Source organism: Microtus oregoni, unplaced genomic scaffold (assembly GCF_018167655.1).
Source record: "Microtus oregoni isolate MIOR12 unplaced genomic scaffold, Mior012 000048F_ref0000485, whole genome shotgun sequence".
Lineage (NCBI taxonomy): Eukaryota > Metazoa > Chordata > Mammalia > Rodentia > Cricetidae > Microtus > Microtus oregoni.
The window spans coordinates 11,255,237-11,280,277 of NW_024543222.1; the positions used below are offsets into that span (position 1 = coordinate 11,255,237).

The window sequence follows — 25,041 nt, forward strand, 5'->3', positions numbered from 1 at the left end:
AAGAGGGTTCCTGAACTAGCCTTCCTCTATAATCAGATTAGTGACTACCCTAATTGTCATCATAGAACCTACATTCAGTATCTGATAGAAGCAGATACAATGACTCACAGCCAAGCATGAGCTGAGCTCCTGGAGCTTAGTTGAGAGTGATAAGGGATCACAGGAGCAAGAGGGGTCAAGATCATGGTGGGGAAAACCACAGAGACGGCTGATCTGAGCTAGTGGGAGCTCAAAGACTGGACAGATAGCTGGAGAACCTGCATGGGACCAAACTAAGTCCTCTGAATGTGGGTGACAGTTATGTAGCTTAATCTGTTTGGGGGGCTGGCAATGGGACCAGGACTTATTCTAGGTGCATGAACTGGCTTTTTGGAGTCAATTCCCTTTGGTGGGATATCGTACTCAGCTTTGATACAAGGGGCAAGGGGCTTTGTCCTGCCTCAGCTTGGTATGCTAGGCTTTGTTGACTCCCAAGGGAGACCTTACCCCTCTGAGGAGTGGATGGGGGCAGGGAGTGTGGAGAGGTTAGAGGGAATGAGAAGAGGAGGGAGGGGGAACTGGGGTTGGTATGTAAAATGGAAAAACAATTTTAAATTACAAGAAAGAACTTTCATACAGGGCATGCACACAGCTGTTTCTTTCAGTCATTTGTTTTATTAAAGGTAAACATACCCCATTTCTGTTTTTAAATGTAAGTAACTATTCTATTTTAATAATTAAGATATGTGATTCTATAATTATCAATAACTGACTCTTACAAACAAGAAGAAAAGTTCCTCAAAGTGAAAGAAACAGCATGAAGCAAATCTTTTAAAGTTTGTTTCTACTTTCATTCATGGGTCTCACTGTGGAAACAGAGTCTTTTCTTAAACAAGCTGAACCCTTCATTTTTTAGCTTATATACCCCTCTGCTTACTATAGCAGTCTCCTACTAGAGGAGATGCCTGGAACTCGGGCTTCCACGCAAACATTTTGCAGGAAAACCAGAGCATGCAGAGGCAAGCAGAAAAGGGAGGGAGGCTACAGAAGATCCAACACAGCCCTCCACACAACAACTCTACTGTGGTATTTCATGTATAATGTAATCTATACCAGCCACACACTTTTAAATAACTGATAATCTTGAATAAGAGACTTCTAATCTATCATGTCTTACCAAATATATTTTAACATTTTGTTTAACATGTATTCAAGTTCCTCATGCGAAAATCACTTGATTGATTGAAGAAACCTATCTGTAAGGATTCCATCACACATGGAATTCCTTAGTACTTATAAAAATGGTGCTTTCTTATCTCTGAAATCAGATTATACTTGGCAAATGATGTGTAATAGAAACCATTCCTACAACAAGAGACAACCAAAACAACATCCTGCTTATGTCACCACTATTAATATTCAAAAGTGTGAATAAACCCCACCCAGCAACCCAGGCTTGGCAAGAGCTGCTCATGAAAACAAGCTATGGAGACAGAATGTGGAGAAGTAGAAAGATTACAAAGGCATGTACTACACCATTGGGAGAGGCTTCTAACTGTAATTCTTGCTTGATACCTATCTTGTTATATATAATTTTACTATGTTAAAGTTAAAACCTTCCTTTTTATTTAAACAGAAAAGGGGAAATGGTATGAAAAGTCCTTCTGTATATGTGTTGCTTTTATTGGTTAATGAATAAAGAAACTGCTTTGGCCTGTGATAGGGCAGAATAGAGCTAGGCAGGGAAAACTAAACTGAATATTGGGAGAAAGAAGGCAGAGTCAGGAAACACCATGTAGCCGCTGCCAGGGACAGATGTGCAGGAACTTTACCCGGTAAGCTGCAACCACATGGCAATACACAAATAATAGAATTGGTCTAGTTTAGGATATAAGAGCTAGTCAGAAATACGTTTAAGCTATTGACCAAACAGTATTGCAAATAATATAGTTTCTGAGTGATTATTTCGGATCTGGGCATCCGAGATGAATGCATGAGCTCACTCAGCTCACGGAGACATGGTGCATAGATGGTAAGAAGAGCACACAGACTCTTAAGGTAAAAATGAGGCACAGGCAAATTGTCTGGTGGATTTGGCGAAGTTGGAAACTGGAGCCTGGTATAGCACAGAACAGAGTTGATCTGAGGAGAGGTTCAATTTCCAAAAACAAATTTCCAAAGGCTACCTGTAATTTTAACTATCCACATTTGATGGCCACCTTTCTATGTATGGATAAGGTTCTTAAAATAATGCTTCCAGAGTTTTACCCAGCTGTGATTCTTTGATTGAGCTGCAATAATGACTGGCTTGATAATAATGAGCCCAAGATACATCCATGGGCTCAACAGTGGCATAAATATTATGGCAGACAGCCAAGTGCTTTCTGGTCCACTCCACAGGAAGAAACTCATGTCTGTAACTGTTAATCTGGCCAAGAAAACATAGCTGGAGAGTTCAGAGGCCCTAAATGTGAGCCTACTTCTATTGCCTTCTAAATATCATCTCTATAATCACAAATTAGTGCAGCTTTCAGACCTCGTAACGAAATCATCTTTGTATAGTGGACTGCAACTAATAGAGAGACTCACAATTGGTCAAAATTCAGAAACCAAGTGTTAAGGAATGGCTCACTTATACATGGGACAACTACATCACTCGCCCTATCTAAAAAACTTAGGTAACATGGCAGAAATAGGGTGGAAAGACGTACAAGTCATAAGGCAGTGAGGTCTGCAGCAAAACAGTGCTTTCTGGACACAACAGGATGCTGCAGTAAGGAAGTCGCAGAAGCTCTGGTCGCCTGCACAAGATCACATCAGTTAACACTCCAGCATGATGGTGGAGGGGCACTTGAGCCACAACCTCCAGCTAAGGACATTCTGACAGTTGATACTGCTAGGGTAGGGAGAATCAGTTTTTTCCCATGAGTGTGGTCTCTGGTAGGTTTACCATACTCCAGTGAATGGCCTTACACCCATAATCTATGGTTATCACTGAATGAACTCAGTGGGTGGAAAAGAAGAAGAGGAGGAGGAGGTGGAGGAAAAAGAAATAAGAAAGTTTGGAGGGTGACATAAAAAAGAGGATCCAGAAAGGGTAGAAGGATAGGAATGAGGGGGAATGTATATGATAAAAATATATTATATGAATGCATGGAATTTATAAATGTATATGTTTATTCTCAAAATGTATAAATGTTATATAACAAAATAATGTGCATATACATAAAGAAACATATATAGATGGAACAGGTTTTATGTATCTAAGAACATATATATTCCTTTATGTTCCCAAACACACATGTATATAAGGACAATTAGTGAAAAAAGAGGCAATGAATTTGAAAGAGAGCAGGGAGGGTTTTATGGAAGGACTTGGAGAAAGGAAAGGAAAGGCAGAAATGATACAATCAAACTATACATAAAAATGATGCAATTATAATCTCAAAAAATGAAATAATTAAAGGATATTGGTTCCTAAGACTACATTATCACTGGAACTTTCACTTCTGTTTTTGTTTTGTTTTATTTGTTTTGTTTTGTTTTTTTGACACAGAGTTTCTCTTAGCTTTGGAGTCTATCCTGGAACTAACTCTTGTAGATCAGGCTGGCCTCAGACTCATAGAGCTCCACCTGCCTCTGCTCCTGAGTGCTGGAATTGAAGGCATGTACCACTGCTGCCCGGCCTTTGCTATGTAATTTCATAAGTCAGTATTTACCTTGTTACACAAACCATATACACAAGCACACATGCATGCATGCACACACATGTTCAAAGAAAATTAAATGTTAATTTAGGATGAATAACAATTCAAAAAATTCAATAAAATACTTGCAAAAATTTTATTATCACATTAAAAAGATCATTCGAAAGGATCAAGTTGGATTTGATTATAAAGATAGTTCAACATAAATGTATTAGTAAATGATAGCACATAAGAGGACTCAAAGAAAAATATCACATGTTGGGGGATTTTTTTACAAAGAAGTTAAAAATATACAATGGAAAAAAGAAAGCGTGTTCAACAAATGGTACTGTCATAACTGTATGTCAACATGAAAAAGAATGAAAATAGATTCATATCTATCCCCATGCACAAAACTCAAGTTCAAATGGATTAAAGACCTCATTATAAATCTGACCACACTGAACCTGAAAGAAGAGAAAGTGGGAAGTCACCTTCAATGCATGGGCACAGGAGACCACTTCCTAAATATAACACCAGCACCATAGACACTGAGAACAACAATAAATAAACGGGACCTCTTGAAACTGAGAAGCTTTTGTAAAGCAAAGGACACAGTCAATAAGACAAAAAAGGCAGCCTACTGAATGGGAAAAGATCTTCACCAACCCCACATCAGACAGAGGACTGATCTCCAAACTATATAAAGAACTCAAGAAATTAGACATCAAAATTCCAGTAACACAATTTAAAAAGGGGGTACAGAACTAAACAGAGAATTCTCAACAGAAGACTCTCATATGCCTGAAAGACCCTTAAGGAAATGTTCAACATTCCTAGCCATCAGGGAAATGCAAATCAAAACAACTCTGAAATCAAATGCAAATCAAATGAAATCAAATGCAAATCAAAACAACTCTGATCTTATGCCAGTCAGAATGGCTAAGATCAAAAACACCAATGATAGCTTATGCTGGAGAGGATGTGAAGTTAGGGGAACACTCCTCCATTGCTGGTGGGAATGCAAACTTGTACAACCACTTTGGAAATCAGTATGATGGTTTCTCAGAAAATTGGGAACCAATCTACCTCATGACCCAGCAATACCACTCTTGGGCATATACACAAAAGATGTTCAATCATACTACAATGACATTTGTTCAACTATATTCATAGCAGCATTATTTGTAATTGCCATAACCTGGCAATAACCTAGATGCCCCTCAAATGAAGAATGGATAAAGAAAATGTGAGACATTAACATATTAGAGTACTACTCAGCAGTAAAAAACAATGACATCTTGAAATTTGTATGAAAATGAATGGAACTAGAAAAAAATCATCCCGAGTAAGGTAACCCAGACAAAGAAAGATGAACATGATATGTACTCACTCATAAGTGGATACTAGCTGTAAGGCAAAGAATATTGAGCCTATAGTTTATGAACGTAGAGAAGCTAAGTAACAAGATGAACCCTAAGGAAAACATACATAGATCCACCTGGAAAGGGGAAATAGACAAGATCTCCTTAAACGATTGGGAGTTTGGGGGTGGGGGAAGTAGGGATGGCAGAAAGAGAAGATGAGGGGAGAAGGGTAGGGGGAAGGAGAACTAAGGGAATGGGATAGTCAAGAAGGAAGAAGGACAGAGATGAAAGCAAAGAAAGAGATATCTTGATTGAGAGAGCCATTATGGGGCTAGCAAGAAATCTGACACTAGAGAAATTTCCAGGAATTCACAAGGATGATCCCAGATAAGACCCTAAGCAACAGAGGAGAGGGCGCCTGAACTAGCCTTGCCCTGTAGTCAGACTGATGAATATCTTAAATGTCACCATAGAACTTTCATCCAGCAACTGATGGAAACAGAGGCAGAGAACTGCATCAGAGCACTGGATTGAGCTCCGAAAGTCCAGTTGAAGAGTGGGAGGAGTGAGAACATGAGCAAAGAGGTCAAGACCATGATGGGTACACCCACTGAAACAGTTTACCTGAACTAATGGGTGCTCGCCAACTCTAACCAAACAGGGAAGAAACAAAATAGGCCCAAACTACTCCCTCTGAATATGGATGTCAGTTGTATTGCTGGGGCAGACTATAGGCCACTGGTAGTGGCACCAGGATTTATCCCTACTGCTTTTTGGGAACCTATTAGCTCAGCCTGGATATAGTAGGGAGGGCCATGGACATTCCTCAAACCTGAAAAAGAGTTTGTTTTCTTTTTAAAAAGATTCATTTATCAGATTAAAAAATCATTCAAAAGGATCAAGTTGGATTTGATCATAAAGATAGCTCAACATACATAAATTAGTAAAGGATAACACATAAGAGGACTCAAAGAAAAATATCACATGCTGGGGTTTATGTTCTTGTACCTTAGAAAGATTTGTCACTAGTATTGATTTAATAAAATGTTGATTGGCTAGTAGCCAGGCAGGAAGTATAGGTGGGGTGATCAGATTAGGAGAATTTTGGAAAGAGGAAAGGCTCAGTCTGCAGCCATCACTCAGACACAGAGGAAGCAAGGTGAGAATGCCTCAGTGATAAAAGGTATCAAGCCACATAACTAACATAGACAAGAATTATGGGTTAATTTAAGTTGTTAGAGATAGTTAATAATAAGCCTGAGCTGATAGGCCAACCAGTTTATAATCAATATAAGTGTTTTGTTGGGAGTGAACTGCTGTGGGACTGGGCAGGACAGAAACCTCCATTTAGAATCACATGATCATCTCAATAGATTCCAAAAATCATCACATATCTACTCATAATGAAAGTCCTGAAGAAATTAAGAACAAGAGACATGTATCTCATGATCATAAGGACTCTATACAATAAACCTACAGGTAATATTATATCAAATGAATAAAAGCTTGAAATATTTCTGATGAAATCATCAAAGAAACAATGCTGTCCACTTTTTCCATTGTAATTCAACAAATGTTAGAAGTCTTGGAGCAATAAGAAAGAACAGAAGAAGCTCACCTACACCTGAAGATGATATGGTACTATACATAGGAGACCAGAAAGATAGTTTCCACCCTGATAAACACTTTCAGCAAAGCATCAGGATCCAACATCAGCAAATGAAAACAGTAATTTTCCATCTCCCCAAAATGAGCTCGCAAGAAAGATGTCAGGAAAACAATCTCACAAGAGCTTTGAAAATAAATAAAATAATGGGAAGTAGATCTAACCAAAGAAAAGCCATCTACAATGAAAATTTTTAAAGGGTGAGGAAAGAAATTGAAGACGACATCGGAAAGACCTCACACTCTCATGAATGCACAGAATACCATAAAAATGGCTGTTTACACAAGCAATCTACAGATTCAATAAACCTCTAAAATTCCAATGAGATTATTCACGTACATAGGAAAAACAACACTAAAAACACCCTGAACAGCCAAAGCAATTCTGAGCAAAGAGAGTAATGCTGGATGCCCCACAATGCCTTATCTTAAGCAACACCAATGTATGCTGTGGGAACTTCTTCAGCCAGTAGCCTTTAAGATACCAGCCCACTTGGGCATGGCCTCTTGCACCATAAATGCTGAGGTAAAGCACACGCTCACACTCTCTCTCATAGGTTGAGAGGAAAATCTAGCAATTCTGGTTGAGATGGGATGTACAGAAGCGATTTTATCACCTGGCAATCAGACTTCTCAATGTAAACAACACTCATGGAACCCTTGTATTCAACTGGTCCAAAAACGATAGAGATGTAATACAGGAAAACAAAAGAAATGCTTCTGTTTTCTGCATTTTCCCTCGTTCCACCAACAGTTAATTGCCACAAATAACACCTGATCTGAAATCCAGCTCACCACCTGCTCATTATCTGCCCTGGCAGCGATGGACTGGCCACACCATGGAACATAAAAAAAAAAAAGAACTAGCTCAGAATCCCGGAAAATGTGTTCTGCATAGTTCAGCTGTCAATTACATCCATGTAAAACCTGAGAAAGTTTGGAAAGGAATTCTAGACACAAAATAACGGAGTTAAGCATAGCTTCTTGGTAGCCGGCTTTTTTTTTTTTTTAAATCTGGATAGGTGCTGTTTGCTGGCAGCATGCAGGAGTGCTGAGGCTCCTTTAAGAGAAGGCTTACTGACTCAGCATAAGAAACAGCAGCTTCCTGGTTCATGCTGCCAACAAGTACTCTGGTTCTTTCAGGAGGCTGAGCACTTAAATTACTTTGCCCATCAAAAGCTGGAAGCAGTTTGGAAAGAACCACATCCAAATTCCCAAATATTGTTTATAAAGGTTTGTTTACATTTAAAGGGGGATATATTATAGAGGTGAATACTTTGCATCGTTATGGATCTTGGTTTATTGATATAAATTTAAGGTCAATTTTGTTATATTTATATTTCTGCTCTTGATTAAAGTATTGTATTTGTGCAGCTCATTTAAAAATGTAAAATAAAATTAAGAAATACAGGTTAATAGATAGTCACCTACAAAGTCAAGCTTGTAGTCATGTTAGTTAGATTTTCTATATATATAAAGATATATTTCAGTTAAATAATCTTCAAACCTTTCAAATACCTACAGAATATTTCATTAAAATGTTTTAAGAACTTAGAACTTCTCATGACAATGAGACACATCTGCTCCTGACAGCACCAACTATTTCAAGAGGAAGATGGGCATTGAAGCAGCTCCTTATGGGGTTTGTTAGCCATTTGGGGAAAAAAAAAACTGTTCTTGCCTGGACTGCTTGGTGTTATGCTGTATGAACTGGACATATAGGACCCACAGAGAAATGACTTGACGAACTTGCCTAAAGGTGAGACTGTTGTTTGGAGTTCCTGCTTCATGAAAGAGTCTGCCAAACATTCTGCAGGACACAAAAGAAAGTGACTGACAAACTAACATAGGCGGAACTGTCTTTGAAATTTCGTGTTACATGGAAAAGTCTGCTCGATATTATGGGCCTGTAGGCTGAAGACTGAATGACCAACAGTACAGAAGAACTTTGGGTGACTGTCCAGGCAGCAAGATGTTTCTGTCAATTCTAGAATTTTGGAAGTTGCTTACAATGCACTTCCTGTTTACTTAGGTAATAATTATATCCTTCTGGAGACTTTGATGAAGTTGAAGAATAGTTTTCCTTAGTTATGATAAAAGATAATATATATATACATAAATATTAACTGTAATTCTTGCTTAATACCTGTTTTGTCATATGTAATTTTACTATGTTAAAGTTAAAACAGTTTTTATTTAGAAAGAAAGGGGAAGTTGATGTGGGAAGTCCTTCTGTATATGTGTTGCTTTTATTGGTTATTGAATAAAAAAGCTGCTTTGGCCTGTGATAGGGCAGAATAGAGCTAGGCAGGAAACTAAACTGAATGTTTGGAGGAAGTAGGTAGAGTCACTGAGATACCATGTAGCTGTCGGAGGAGAAAGACATGAGCCACCAGCCGGAACCTTGCCGGTAAGGTAAACCACAAGCCTTGTGATAAAATATAAAATAACAGAGATGGGTTAATTTAAGATATAAGTAGTCCACCCTCAGCCATAGGTACACCCAGCTCCTATGTCCCCCATGCTAAGGCTCCCACTCCCTTAAGATGGCCCTAGGAACATGCCTCTCCCTCCCCCAGGCAAGTGAGTCATGGCCCCAGCATCCCCTGCTACTTGTACACAGACTTTTCCCTTGGCCAGTCCTTGGAAAGTTTTCTACTTTGTCTTGTTCTGAGTCCATTAAACAGCCTCCCCAATGTCAAAAAAGAAAAGATATAAGAGCTAGACAATAAGAAGTGTGAGCTAACAGACCAAGCGGTGTTGCAATTGATATAGTTTCTGTGCAATTATTTCCCATCTAGGTGGCCAGGAAACAATCAGCCTCCACCTACAACTGTACAACAGTAACAAAAACAGAAATACACACCAGAGGAACATTATAGATGACTGAAATAAACATCTCCAGAAACCTAATTTTTGACACATATGCCAAAAAAAACATACATTAGGAGAAAAAGACAACCTTGCCAACAAGCGTTTCTGGGAAAACTGGATGTCCACAAGTAAAAAAAAAAAATAAAACTAGATCCCTAGCTCTCAACCCATACAAAAATCAACTAAATGGAATGAAGACTTTAATGTAAGACCTGAAATTCTGAAACTGCTAAGAGGAAAACATAGGGAAGAACTCTTCAAGATACAGGCACAGTCAAGTACTTGATGAAGAAGACTCCAACAGAGCGGGAAATAAAACCAAAAGCTGACAAATAGGACTGCAATAAATTAAAAGGTTTCTGCACAGAAAAGGAAGCAGTCAAGGGAGGAGACAACTTAAAGAATGAGGGCCATTTTTGCTAGCTTATATCTGATGGAAGAGTAATATGCAGACGATACAAAGAACTACGACATGGCCCAGCTTTACTTCTGGGGATATATCTGAAGGACTCTAAGACAACATCCCATAGAACCACCTGCATATCAATGGCTAGTGTAGCACTGTCCACAATAGCCAAGTTACAGAATAAGCCTAGCATATGTCAACAGAAAGATGAAGAAAGAAATGTGGTATACACAGTGGAGCTGTATGTCCATGAAGGAGAATGAAGTGTTGCTTGTTGAAGATTGCATACAATTGAACATTGTCATAGAAATGAAATAAGCCAGACTCGGGCAAGACAAGTTTATATTTGTCTCGTTTCTGAATCTGTGATTTTAGAGACATAAATTGTGTGTATGCATGCACGAGTATGTGTGTGCATGTTTGCATGTCTGTGTGTTTGTACTGATAGAATCTGTCCAGGGGAATGAAGGAGACTAGCAGTGGGTAAAGAGAGCAGAAAAGGAGAGGATGTAAACAGGGTCAAATTACACTCTGAAACCAATCACTATGACCATGAATATATATGCATAAAATTTTTCATAAGTAAAAATAATAAAAGAAAAACATGTTATCTATGGGAAAATCATAAATGGTGACTTCTGCCTTTCTGATCCAGCCAAGGGATTTTTTGTTTTCTCTTTTTCTCTAAGCATGCCTCATCACATTAATCCACAATGGTGTCCCTCTTCCTACTTCGCTAGCTAGGCCCTTTGCATCTTTCCCCTTTGATTTCTTCACTTAGCCCAGGTTTAGTCAAGTTTGATAACATTTCTTTTGGGTCATTTGGGTTGTACTGATTTTTCTGTTTCCCTGCATCTAAACCTTCACTGTTCATTCTCCTCTCCAGTCTTCCTTCTGCTTGCATGGACACATGCTTGCTTTACTTTTCATTCATTCTTAGGGTGAAGCTGAGGGTGCTGACATAAGACTTTCCTCTTTGGATATAGGTGCTTCAAGCTATAAATATTTCCTTATTTACTACTTCATCTGAACTGAATAAATTTTGATATGTCATACTTTTTTGCTTTAAAGCAGTTCAAAATTTCTTATTTTCTTTGTTTTACTGTCCTTGACCCATGAATTACTTTTAAAAGTCTGTTGTTTAATTTTCAGATATTTGAATGTTTTACATATTTATTTTGTCACTCATTTACAATTTATGATAATGTGGCTCAAAGAACACACTTAGCATAATTTTAATCCTTGCAAATTTATGAGACTTGTCTTGTGGCCAAGCATATCATCTGTCCTAGAGAATGTTTCATAGGTGCCTGCAGTCATTGGGTGGGGTGACTAAAATCACCACCCAAGCCTCAGATTCCCCCAAGTGGCACGACCAAAACCAAAACAGCATGATAAAACTTTGAAACTTATGAAGATGAAATTTTCCCAAAGAAAATGAGACCTTTGCTCATGACATCAATTCAGTTGATCTGCAAAATTAAAAGACTTCTCAACATCTTCTATGGTATTCTAACAGAACTCAGTGATTAGAACGCATCCAGTATAGACTTTTCTGTTTTTATATTCTTTTTTTTACGGGACTTTCACATACTCATTTGCTGAGAATTATCAATAACCAATCCCTCTGATTGCTCAGCAACATTCCATTAGCTCTTGTCCATATTTTCATTTGTTGAGTAGTATTTGAATTACTGATGTTTGGGACATTTATGAAGAAAGTTGTTCTCAACATTTGTGCATAAGTTCTTATCTGCATCTATTTTTATTTCTCTTCATTAAATACACAGAATACCTGACATACAGTATGTTTAACTGTTTTTTAACTGGCAGTCTTTCAAAATAGTAACGCTGTTTTTCATGTTTTCTAACAACAAGCAAGAACTCCAACTCTATCACATCTTTTTCAACACTTCATACTGCCCACTCATCTTTGTCATTTAATCCATTCTATGTAAAGAAGGGTGACATCTCACTAGTGAGATGTTCAGCATCCTTTTATGTGCTTCTGGGACATTAGTGCATCTCCTTTGAGGTGTCTATTTAATTCTTTGTCTGTTTTTTAATTGGGTCATTTGTCTTTTTATTGAGTTGTATTAATGTCTTTCATATTTTTGACACAAATTCTTTGAAATGTAGAAATTAAAATATTTTCTCCTATTCTCCGGTTTTTCTTTTTGTTGTCATTTATTGGAGTCTTTCAAAGAGCAGAACCCTTTAATTTTGGTGAAGTCAATGTGGCAGTTTCAATTGAAATTAAATTTCCATTGTGGTAAACAATATGTCTTCTTTGATATGTCAAGTTTTAGAAGTAAAATGAAGTTTTGTTTATGGTCTACCGAATTTCATAACTGATTTACAAGAGTAAAGATTTAATATGTTGTTTGACATGGTAGAAAGTAGAAAATTTGTCTGGTTCATGTTTCTTGGTCTAATAGCCAAAAAAAAAAAAAAAGAAAGAAAGAAAGAAAAAAAATACCAGCCACAGTAAAAACACCCCTATGATCTCTCTGTGCTTCCCAGCACCTTTCCAGCATGTTAACTGAGAAGTACTGCCTTTGACACACAAACATATGCCCGTTGGTCTAGTGTAATGACATATTAATTCTAATTTGTATGATGTTTTGTTATAGTTATTCTTTATATTCCATGAAAATAAATGACACATTTTCGTCATCCTTTTAACAAAATTTTTGATTAATTTTATTTTAGTTGTGTCTTTTGTCAAAGCATATTTGTGGATTTGTCTGTTAATTAATAGTACTCATTAAGCAGAAAAGGCCTATTAATGTTTGCTACTACAAGAGCGTCCTTTGTTGGACTCCGGACAGTGCATTGTTCTCTGATCCTGTTCTTTGGCAATATTCCCTCTCAGGTTCTCCAATTACCTTCCGAACATCTTTATGAAAATGTGCATCTTCATAATGGTATTAGTACCCATATTTTGTTGAAATAATAAACTGGCCTAAACTAGTCTCCATATTTCAACGAAGAGTGTGGCCCAAAGTAACTTCTACATGCAGTGTGGCAGTTGGGCAAGCAGGGTGTAACCTAAGACTACAGGCCATAGGCGAGCAACAGAACAACAGTGAGTCACAACAGCCAGCCACTAGCCAAGCCCAAGCTGAAGGCTGCCATGTTATACCCAAATAAGGCAACTGGCAATGTGTACCAAGCAGAAAATAGTTGTTGGTCACTTCTGTCTCTTTGGTTATAAAAACAACTCATCATATTTTGAGACTAGGGTCCTGTGGATTCTTTAACATTTTTATTATAGCATAGTGCCTGGTTCTATATTTTCTCCTTTTCTCTTTTTTTATGATTAAGTAAACATTACAAGGTTCAACTGGTCTCAATGTTTCAGTTATTTATATTTTCTCGACTTCAATTTTTTGTTGTTGCAGAATATTTATTTACACTGTGAAGATTCATCTCTGCCTAATGCACCATTTGATTGCTTTAATAAAGAGCTAAGTGGCCAATAGCTAGGCAGGAAAAAAATATGTGGGACTTCTCAGGGGAAAGACCTCTTGATTAGGACAGACAATAGTTCATCAAACCAAATGGCTATTCCATCAAAATTAACTTATATGACTAACAAATTTTTTTTTAATTTTTTTATTTTTTTGATTTTTCGAGACAGGGTTTCTCTGTCCTGGAACTAGCTCTTGTAGACCAGGCTGGCCTCGAACTCACAGAGATCCAGATGCCTGCCTCTGCCTCCCAAGTGCTGGGATTAAAGGTGTGTGCCACCTCCAACGAGCCTAACAAATGTTCCTCATTTGATCATTTATAAAGTGTCAATTTCCAGGTGGTTAGCTAAGATGGTCCAGCACTATAGTTTATCAAGAACTTCAGATAAGCCTTTCACTTTCCCATCACACTGAGACTTGACAACAGCTAATGTGGAGACCCAAAAATATGAGCCTATTTCCACCTTGTCTGAAGGTCAGCTTGCTCAAAGTTGTTACCATTCCACCCTGATCAACGGTCAAAGAATTGGAACTTCTATTCCTTCTGTTCCTTCAAGGTTATCATCTGCTTCTACCTCAAAAAAAGGCCCCACTTGATTTAGGTCAGAGAGTTCTGCTCTTTCAAGATTATTGTCAACAGATGTGGCTAATATCCAGATCTTGTATTTCAGGAATAGAGAAGTAGTTATGTTTCTACCACAAACAAAAGTCTAAAGACAACTAAATTCCTACTCCCTTAAGGAGATAACAATGAATTCAACCCAGGGAGTGATTTGCCTACAATGTTTTAGTCTAGGGTGTGAACATTACTTGTCTTGTTCTAGCAACAGAATGTTTAACAATGAATGTAGCCCGCAACCTCCAACTGTTATATTCATTTCATTGTATTATGTTAATGCAGTTTTTTTTAATCTTACTCTTATCTTTTGGGGTCAGAAATATTTTAAGCAAATGGGAATTAAACACAGGTAATTTCAGTAGTCACTGGAACTCCCTCCCGGTACTAGGTACTATCCTGTGTTTTCTGTTTTATTATTTACATTCATGTCTTCGTTCTCTTTACTATTTTTCTAATCTCCATGCCCCTACCCTGGTAAGTGGTATTTTTGTAGAAGCTGGTATCTGAAGAGCTAACTCTCACGGGACTTGATCTTTATCTCATTTTTCAGGGTCCCCTAAAGATGCTGTCACCCCCAGACAACAGAAGTAATTTTAATAACATAATGCTCACACTTCTAAGAGGTAGAATAGGTGGTTTTGGTTGTTCAGTGGGTTATGGATGTTTGTCATCAGTTAGTGAGGTTGGTTGCAAGTTATTATTGGCCATACTCAGGGAGGAAACCAAGCAAAGGAAATTAGATTCAGGGATCTCATTCTGAAAAGAAAAGGGGGATAGAAGAATGATTATTTCAAACTGAAAAGGCAATATTTGGGAGCTGGCTGCCCACAAAAAAAGATTACATAACATTGTAGTGGTGTGTTCTTAATCAGCCTGGCTGGCCAGCAATCTACAGGGACTTGCTGTCTTTGTCTTCTCCCCATGCCTGGTCTCTTCTGCTAGAACTATAGAAGTGTGTGACCCTGTATGGCTTTTACATAGTTGATAAGGGCCTCGTGCTTATGTGGCAAACACTTTATGAACTGAGACAATCCTAGTTTGTTCAAGTTCTTAAATTTGTATTTTATAATGTATATACCTCTTTTTTGGGAAATCAGCACACTTCACATTCTTCTGATTCAGTTCTTGCCTCCAGGGTCCTGCCCTGTTTGAATTCCTGCTCTCACTGCCTTTGATGAATTGTGATATAGGTGTGTAAGATGTCCTTCCCAAGATGCTTTTGGTCATAGTGTTTCATCACGGCAACAGAAACTCTAACTATGACAGAAAGTACTATAAAGTAATCTAAATATACTTACTACAAGAAACTGATAATTAAAATGTAGTCATCTTCAAATGGTAAAATATATTTACCAGTAAAATATTCTAATTAAACATAGAATGCAAATATATATATATATATATATATCAAATATAACAAATCAAATGAGAATAGTAGAAAAAAACTTTTAGTACTTATATAGTCTTTTCTTTTAAAAATTTACTCTGAGAATTTCATGTGTATATAACAATCATATATTCTTTCAATAAAAGAATCAATACAAATCAACATGCTTAAAAACCATATTATATAGATATATAATATTATATATATTATATTCATAAAACTTAAATTCTTATGTAATGAAAAGATATATTTTATACATAAATTATAGAAATTTTATATGAAATATAAATGAATTTAAATAATTTACATAAAATTAATTTCTCATAACTAGAAAAAACAATATGAGTAGACATGAATAAAAAATTAAATTAGATATTAACTATAGTATTTCAGTTTGCATACACAGTGTTAATGTAGAGTCTTCATAATACTTAGGTAGTTGTAATAATTTCCTCTATTATTTTGCAAATATCTAATTTTATCACAAAAAAAGCTACCATAAAAACTTAACCTTCAAGAACTGGAAACAATTTATTTCCTCTTGAGCTGCCCATTGAAAGACTCAATGTGACTGATCAATAAAAGTATTTACAGAACATTGGGAAGCACAAACCTGGTTGAGTTGAGCCCATGGTCTGCAGAAGCCTGCATGTGGAAGCCTTTGCCTGATAGGTTCATCCATCCCCAGGGCAAGATGCATTTTTGTCATTCCCACACTTCATGCAGGGACTTTAGGATTTTTAAATGATCATTCTGGCTTCAAAGGTGAATCAAGGGATCATACCCCTTTTCATTTTCAGTCTCTGACCCAGTGTTATTGCTACTTTGGACAAAGCTTTCTTTTTCTTAAGATGGAGGTCTCACTATATAGTGGCTGGCCCGGAACCTGCCATGTATATAGGCGAGCCTGGAACTCCTAACTATGCCCCACCTTCTTTTTAATTACACATACTCACGTGAGCCTGTGTGTGGGTGTCTACAGGTAAGCTCAGTTCTTATGGAGGCAGTTGGATTCCTTGATGCTGCAATTACAGGCTGTTGGGAGCCAGCCGGTGTGGGTGGTGGGAACAGAGCTAGGGTCCTCTGTAAAGGCAGTATGTGTTTTAACTTCCGAGGTAGTCTCCAGCCCTCACCAAGTGGTTAAAAGTGAGATGTTTCTGAGGATGAGTGTGTGTCTTACCTGCTCTTTCATCTCCGCATAGACCTTCTCAGAGTTCACTTCTACCTGCCGCTTAAACTCCTCCAGGGCAGCATCTGCCTGCTGGGCCTGCAACCTCTGAACCTCAGTCACACGGCAGAGTTGTTCCTCCTTCTCCCTACAAAGTTCATAAAGCTCCAGAGTTACATAGGGAAAGGACGAAGAGGGGACTTGGGAGGGGAAAGGGAAAGGGGAAAATGATGTAACTCTTTTTAATTGCAAACTTTTAAAAAATTAAAACCAAAAAAGAACTAGGTAATGAAAGAACAAAATTAGCCCTCTCTAAAACAAAAGTCAGATAGCATTTTCAGATCCGTATTCTATAAAGTTTCTCTTTCAAAAGCTGACAATTGAGCAATCTGTCTGGGTGGGGGCAAAAACACATAATATGCATTTTGATGAAGACATAACTATATTCAAAGATGCCCCTAAAAACAAACTATACAAAACTATGCATTTCTACTTACTGGTTGATAGATAAAATGTGGACTATCTATACAACGGAGTATTACTTAGACTTAAAAAGTAGGAACATTTTTTAATATATTCTACAACATGGATATTATTTATATAAAATTTAAAAAATATTAAGGCAAGTAAAATAAGTCATAAAAAATAACATGTGGTCCCATTTATGTAAAAAGTTCAGAACTAAAATGTTGTTGTACAAAATATTTCCACACTAGCCCAGAATGGAGTATAATAAAGGTTTGTTTATTTGGGGGTAAATTCACACCATCCGTTGCCCTGCAGATGGTCAAAACAACAGAACCATACAGTGGCCTAAAACTGTTTTTACTAGTTCACCTGCCTAAAACTGATGGCCGTCATATCTGTTCATACATCATACTGAAACTGTACCCTCAAAAGGATGTCATAAAGCAATAGAACTCTCCACATATTGATAGATGGAAAACATGAAGCCATTAACTTATTAAATGCATTCAAGTTCTGAAGCTCTGACTTAAGATTTTGTGAATTAACCAAAATATTTGTATATAGCATCTTTTAATTATCTTCACAATAAGCCCATGCAAGAGGTACTCTGTCCTTTGTCTTATAGAACAGGAAACTGGGGCTTGGACACATTTCTAAGGTGATCATCCTTGTGGAAGCTCCAGCCAGGACTCCATAGTTGAAGTGGGCCTCCAGACTGCCTGCTGCTGGCCACCTCCCTGTGATGTTTTCCTGACAAACTAGGCTATCTTCCTTCCCTACTGGCAAATTCATATAAACACACAAAACTGCCTATTCCTAACTGTAAGGATGACAAATGCCAGTGATAGAACAATTTAACTCTTGTATATCAATATATGAATTTTATCACAATGGGAGGAAACAGCCTTCCCAAACCATCCATTATGCTACTGCCCCTTAAAAGGTGAGCAGAAAGAACTTGAACTTTCGGGAGTTACTTAGAATCCTCCCTCTAAGATATGTCACTACAGGTTCTCCTATAGAAACATAATTATTTCATATCAGAATGTCAAATTTCTCCTTGACTCCAACCTGGAAACCTTTCCCAAGCCTGAGTGGTCAACAGACTGATAGGAAAAGTGGCATGTAGCTTCCATTTAAGCAGGGCTCTTCAGTCTCTTTATAATCAGACAGTATTCATGGGGGTTAGTTCTTCCCAGATCCCATCACCAACTCACTCTGTGTTTGGGCACAGCACCTCTGTACCTAAGGACCCTTTGCATATGGGCTAAATGAACATGCCATGAGTCCTCATCTCCACCTAAGAACCACCTGTGCCTATTTATCCATTCAAATCCTCATCTACATCTATCTTCTTGGACCCCTGATAATAATCACGGTAGTACACCCTGACAAACCCATGTCTTCCATCAGAATCCCTCCTCTTCTTTATAATGATAGTCATTATTTGCATGTCCTGTGGGGTTTAAGGCTGTTCCACAGCATGTGACACCAAGCATGGGAACAAAGCCATTCTAATCAGGCTTCAGGCCAGATGATGCTTACAGTCACTACACTTTACAGCAATGGGTACAGACCTCTGGAACTTTGAAAACCTTTGCTTCAGGTGTTTGTCTTATTTAGTGGTGTGTGTGTGTGTGTGTGTGTGTGTGTGTGTGTCTGTCTGTCTGTGAGTGTGTCTATGTTTGTGTGTGTGTGACCCACACACATGAGCACACATGCTAGTACACGTGTGTAGGCAGACATGCTTATGTGCATGTGGAAGCAGAGGACAGCTTCAGGTTTACGCAGGAACCATGCACTCTTTGTTTAAGCTGGTATCTCACTGGTCTAGAACTCATCAAGCAGTTTGGGCTGACTGGACCCAGAACGTGGTGGACGTGGAGCAGGGGGACTTCATTGCTCTGCCTTCCTGCTGGGATTGTAAGTGTGAGCCACCACACTCAGATTTTTAACATGGGTTCTGGAGACTGAACTCCTGTCCTAATGCCTGCTCAGCAAGCACTTTCAGAACTGTGCATCTCCTCAGCCCCAACATGTTCATATTTAATAGAAAGAAAACTATCTTTTTGCCTACTAGTTTTCCAACACATTTTAAAACACGTGTCTTCAAGGTTAATAGAGTTATAAGTTGCAAGGACCCAATAAAAGTAAGGATTTTTGCCACTTAACATTATAAACTCTTAGATAACAGTGGTTAATAATGTCATGTGGAAGACTGATCCTAAGCTATCACTATATAAAACATCAAGCACTCCGATGGCTATTGGGGCTTTTATTTAGTTTGGTCCATCTACACTCTCTATATTATTCTGCCTAAGAATCAGAAAGCCTTGATCTATATGTACAAACAACATTGCTATATATACTGAACAAAGTGATTGACTGTTAAAATCTTTGCATATTGAAACTACATATAGGAACACTGTAAAGTCATATAACTATAGCCACCAAAATCTAAACTTTAGGAGGCAAGTGGATGTTCTCTGGTAGGATGGTCCTGAGTGATAGCAAGAGGCTACTTGTTTCTTCTGTTAGAGGCTCAAAGAAAAAGAAGCTATGGTAGGTACCTGGTGACCCCATTTTGGTGTTGGGTTAGTCAGGGCAAGGAATATTCATCCATTGCTTAGAGATAAAAGGGACCAACCTATGTAATTCTTTAAGTGCTGAGACACTCTTAAAAACATATGAGAAATGTTTTAGATAAAACTTCATCAAAGACTTACCTATGTTTACCTATACATAGAAAAGAAACAGTACTGGATAATATTTGAAAACATCAAATATTTAAACACTACAGTTTAAAATTTGATGGAGGATGGTCATTGGTTAAATAAAAAGAAACTGCTTGGCCCTCATTGGTTAGAAGATAGGTGGGAGGAGTAAACAGAACAGAATGCTGGGAGGAAGAGGAAGTGAGCTCAGACTCCACAGCTCTCCTCTCGGGAGCAGACGCCTCAGAGTGACGCCATGCTCCCAGCTCCCAGGCAGACGCACGCGATGAAGCTCCGACCCAGGATGGACATAGGCTAGAATCTTCCCGGTAAGCACACCTAGGGGCGCTACACAGATGATTAGAAATGGGCTAAATTAATATGTGAGAATTAGCCTAGAAGAGGCTAGATAGAAATGGGCCAAGTAGTGATTAAATGAATACAGTTTGTGTGTTGTTATTTCGGGCATAAGCTAGCCAGGCAGCAGGAGTGCTGGGGACGCAGCCCTGCCGCCCTTATTACTACAAAAATTATATACCATATGTTTACCTAAAGAAAATCTATTAAAAATAATGTAAAAATATATAACCTAAAGCAAAAATACACATTTGGAAAAGTATTTATTATATGTGTAATAGTTCACATGAGGTGTTTAAATGCTTTAAATTTAATAAATTTTTTTCACATCAGTTCAATGTGCAACTAGGTTCAGCATCTAAAATCATAAACTTTAGCCATCATCAATATATTTTATAGACCATTTAAAATATCCCAATAAATTCTCTACATGTTCTCAATTCACAACTTCTATCTTGATTGAGAACTGGCATTTTTAAAAAGTTTGAAACAATAAGTCCAAGGAGCTAGATAGATGGCCTGGTGGCTAAGCATGTACAGTACTCTTTCAGAAGACTTGGGTCCAATTCCCACAACAATGTAAAGTGGCTCATGGCTGCCTGAACTCCAGCTCCACGAAGATCCAACACATCTGGCCCCTGCGGGCACCTGCATTCATCTCTACATACCCCTCCATGCAGACAATTTAAAATAAGTTTTAAAAAATAGCAAGCAAAGGGAGATGTCAGAACTCTGACTGGTGGAAGGCCCTCCACACGGGCTACTCTAATCACACAGTATAAAGCTAATTGTCAAAGAAGGTCTCACTCAAAGAAAATCAGTATATTTGCTCAGTCTGGCATGTACATTCATCTCCACACATTTAGGATTCTTATGTCTTAGTGTAGATTGTCTTTAGCTTGATTTAAATAAAAAAATGATCACTTTAATGAGCTCCATTAAACTTACACAAGGTGCAAAAAACGGAAGTAAAACTTTAAGCCTTTCAGCCAAAGATCTTTTCTAGAGGTCATAAAAAGGCTGTACAAGAGACAAAACAGAGGAAAAAAGTGACTTTCAAGATTATTTTTTCAGTGGACTCATGCAGCTGAGGATTAATGCATCACTCAAATGCCTTAAAGCTGGACTTCCATGAAGATAAAAAGGTGGAAAGAAAATTTGCTTTTTAGCTGTGATTTATTTATGAAATTTTCCTCATCTAAGTACATAAAGGATAAAGAAAAAAGAAGCTGCATTCTTACCCAGCCACAACTTAGCTCAGATTAAAGGGTGCTCTGAAGTGCATGATTATTTCAAAAAGGGCAATAAAATGCAGGGGACTAATGGACTACAATTTGGTATTTCTTGAGCTTTACAAGCTAACGTTTATATGTGCAAGCCAAGTCTAATTTGAAAATCTTCCTTTGGCACATTTCTGTACAGCACTTTTGATAACGATGGCTGTAGTCCAACACGGATTTCTAAGGCTTCACATTACAGTGCACTTCATTTGCTGCCAGCTTGGCATCCCCACTGGAAACTCCAAGAAAAACAAAACAAAACAAAAAACTTCAAACAAGCCTGGAAAACAGCTCAAAGTCTCCATCCTTTCCATCTGGGCTTGGAGCACAAGCTTTTCAAGAGGCAATATCACCTACCTTTGGCTGCCAATCAGAACTTAAATTAATTAGACTGAGTCGGTAAAAAAAAAAAAAGTCATACCATTTACTTAGCATGATAAAAAAAAAAACACTGCTTTATCTTCTTCATGTGACTTCAATATACACTGGCCTCTGCTAATTCATCTAAAACATGGGGACTGCTACAGAAACAGCAACACTTGATATTCTTCAGGGGTCAGAAAGGATGTCTAATAACACGAGTGTTGGCATTGCTTTTAATATTGACAAGATACCAATACTGCGGTCCCCAACTGACCTGTAGAGCTAATATAATCCATGTGTTCAAGGTCAGAGGCCAAGTAACACAAGCCTCTAGAAGATGTCTAAGACAAGGAATGGGCTCATCCCTGAAGTCATCTCAAAGATCACGGCTTGGCAACGCCTTGACTTTAGCTTCTTCTGGTGAACTGCCAACTTGTAGAACAGCAGGGAATAACCTGAAACTACTTTAAGACACTACACTGGTAGGGGTTTGTTACAGCCACAACAGAAAAAGAGTAAACATTGGTAATTGTCAGACACAAGGTGGTCAAGGGTACCAGAGGTACTTAATATAAAATTCTTTAAACTTCTTCAAAAATACTCTGGGGAACAAAAGAAGAGTTGGGTATAAGGAAAAGAGCTGGATTGGGCAAAGAAAATAAGGATAAAATCTGTTGTATTTCTTTGAATATATGGTTTGTGGATTTTCAGTGATTTGATGGTCTTAATAATATCAGGTTAAAAACAATGTAAAAATGAATTCTTTCTCCAAAATACAATACCTAAATAAAACATGAGCAAGTTTTTGTGATGAAAATTGAGGACTTCCACAAACTACTAGTAAAGCCAAGCGTTCTTTGACTAGGATGCATCTGCTCAAACCGGGTTCACTATCATCCAGATAGTGAAGTCACTTCAGCTATGAAAAGACTTCTGGAGATCAAAATGTATAAAAGAGCAGCCAACAACATAAAGCAGTTCTATAGAATTCTCTTTTGACATGAACGTAACAGTCCCAGAGACCCGGCTCCCAAGGCCAAACTCTGATTTTAAGGAACATGATTGGTCGAACGTGCTAGTTATGAATAAGTTATGGACTTCAGCTAGGAGGTTCATAAATCCTTTCAAGTCAATTGAATTTTAATTAAGATTCAACACAAATGGATCTGGCATGACTCTCCTGGTCTTCAGCTGCTATTTAGGAGCTGAGAGGGATCCTGGTGACAAATTCTGAGATCTACTCACTATTACAAAAAAATCATAAAACAAGTAGAAGTGGTTTCCATCTTGGAGAGACATCAGTCAGAGTAAGAAAAAGGTAAAGGAGCAAAGAAGAAAATCAAACAGTGCTGCAATGTTTTATATGCTACAATTTAGACAGAATCATGCATGCTGCAGGAATATAAATGATGCAAAGAGTCAGTGAATGTCTCCATGGGAATTAATCTCCGGAAGTGAAGAGCTGGCTTAGTCAGTACCATGCTTGCCCCACAAGCGTGAGGTCCTGAGTTTGAAGCTCTAGTGCCCACATAAAAAGCTAGGTGCAGTAAGGGGCATCTTTAACCCCAGATCTGGGGTCTGGGAGTGACAGAAACAGGAGAACCCTCGGCGTTCACAAGCCAGCAACCAGTTAGTGAGCTTCATGCTCAGGAGGAAAGTCTGTCTCAAAAACAAGTTGTAAACTCATACAGGAAGACACACTGACAAACGGCCTCTACTCACATACATATATGAATCCATATGTATTCATGCACACACACCACAAACACACACCAAAAAAACAAATTTAGAAGACCAGATGTATGTGTAATAAAAAATAAAACTACAAAAATAAAGGCTTATGCTGTTTAAAGTTTTTATAATATTCTTATGCAAAATAAACATGCCCATTATATGGACATGCAAATAAAGCAAATGAACTCTTATTCTGAAGCTCAAAAATCAATTGCTATTTCATAGTACAAATTAAGAATCTTGAAAAATGAAATTATTCTTTATGAGTATAAAATAAGACTTATATACAATGAAGAAACAATTTTCTAAAATTTTAATCCTTAAACTTCACAAAAAATCTTAAATCTAATGTTGTTCCTTTTTCATTCCCTATATGTAAGAAGCTACTGATTAATAATTCCATGGAAATCACACACCATCTGTGGACATATTATCGGCATATCCATGGATACAATTAATTTTAGAGAGTATTATTTTAGTAAATATGGAAATATAGGTTTTTCCTGTAAAACGGTCAAGGCTAAAGCTTTTGGAACAGACACAGAGCCATTTCTTGTTACCAGGAAAGAAGAAAGGCTGTGAAGTCATTCAAGCAGAATGACAAGCCAACCACAGCCAGATCAAAGGAGTGAGGAAGAAAAAGGCTGAAACGTGAAGCTGAAATATTTATTCCCTTCAAAAACATCACCCAGGCCTTGTCCCTGGGCACTTGAATACTTCAAAGTAGCTGGGAAAGATTCTCACTTATGTTCATCACTATGCACAAATAGATCAAATTTTAAGTAGTCATATTTTCTCCTTATCAAATATATATGCAATACTTATCATGGAAGTCTTCACTTACTAAGAATAATTTCTAAGTGATGTGGTTATTTCTTAGTGACAACAGATATTTTCTAGTACTTCCAATAATGGTATTCCCACAACCTATAACACTGATCGTTGTGACCAAGTGGTGAACATTAAGGGAGAGCCTATGTTCACTGAACTTCAGGACAGTCCAGATATTACTTCATTTAATTTCAATAGCTATAAAAAGTTGTTAATTGAACACATAAATAAATGGAAATTTTATTTTCCCAATTTGACATAGAACATGACAGAATGACAAATTGAATCAGTGGTTCTCAACCTTTCTAATGTTGTGACCCTTTTATACAGTTCCTCACGTTGTAGTGACTCCCACCCATAATATTATTTTTGTTGCTACTACATAGTTGTAATTTTGCTACTGTTATGAATCATAATGCAAATATCTGTGTTTCCTGATGGTCTTAGGTGACCCCTGTAAGGTCATCTGACTCTCAAGTGGCGACTCACAGGTTGGGAACCACTGAGTTAAATCAATCCAGCCAACGGCAAAGTCTAAGATGGCTTTACCGTCTTATTTGTTTAAATGCATGCATAAGTGACTGACTCTTTACTAAAGTGCTGTGTCTTCACAAATAATTTTAATCAAGATTTCAATACAATTTTCCTTCTATATTTATATATTAAATCA

The 25,041-nt window shown here is 37.6% G+C and overlaps 1 protein-coding gene across 2 annotated transcripts in view; it reads right to left on the reverse strand.

Moving 5' to 3' along the window:
• Cep112 (centrosomal protein 112) overlaps positions 1-25,041 on the reverse strand; it is a 396,051-nt gene that overhangs the window by 225,793 nt on the left and 145,217 nt on the right. For both annotated transcript variants that reach the window (XM_041635859.1, XM_041635858.1), the window contains exon 18: positions 16,637-16,772. In XM_041635859.1, coding sequence (XP_041491793.1) covers positions 16,637-16,772 — 136 coding nt within the window. The remainder of the gene's footprint in view (positions 1-16,636; positions 16,773-25,041) is intronic.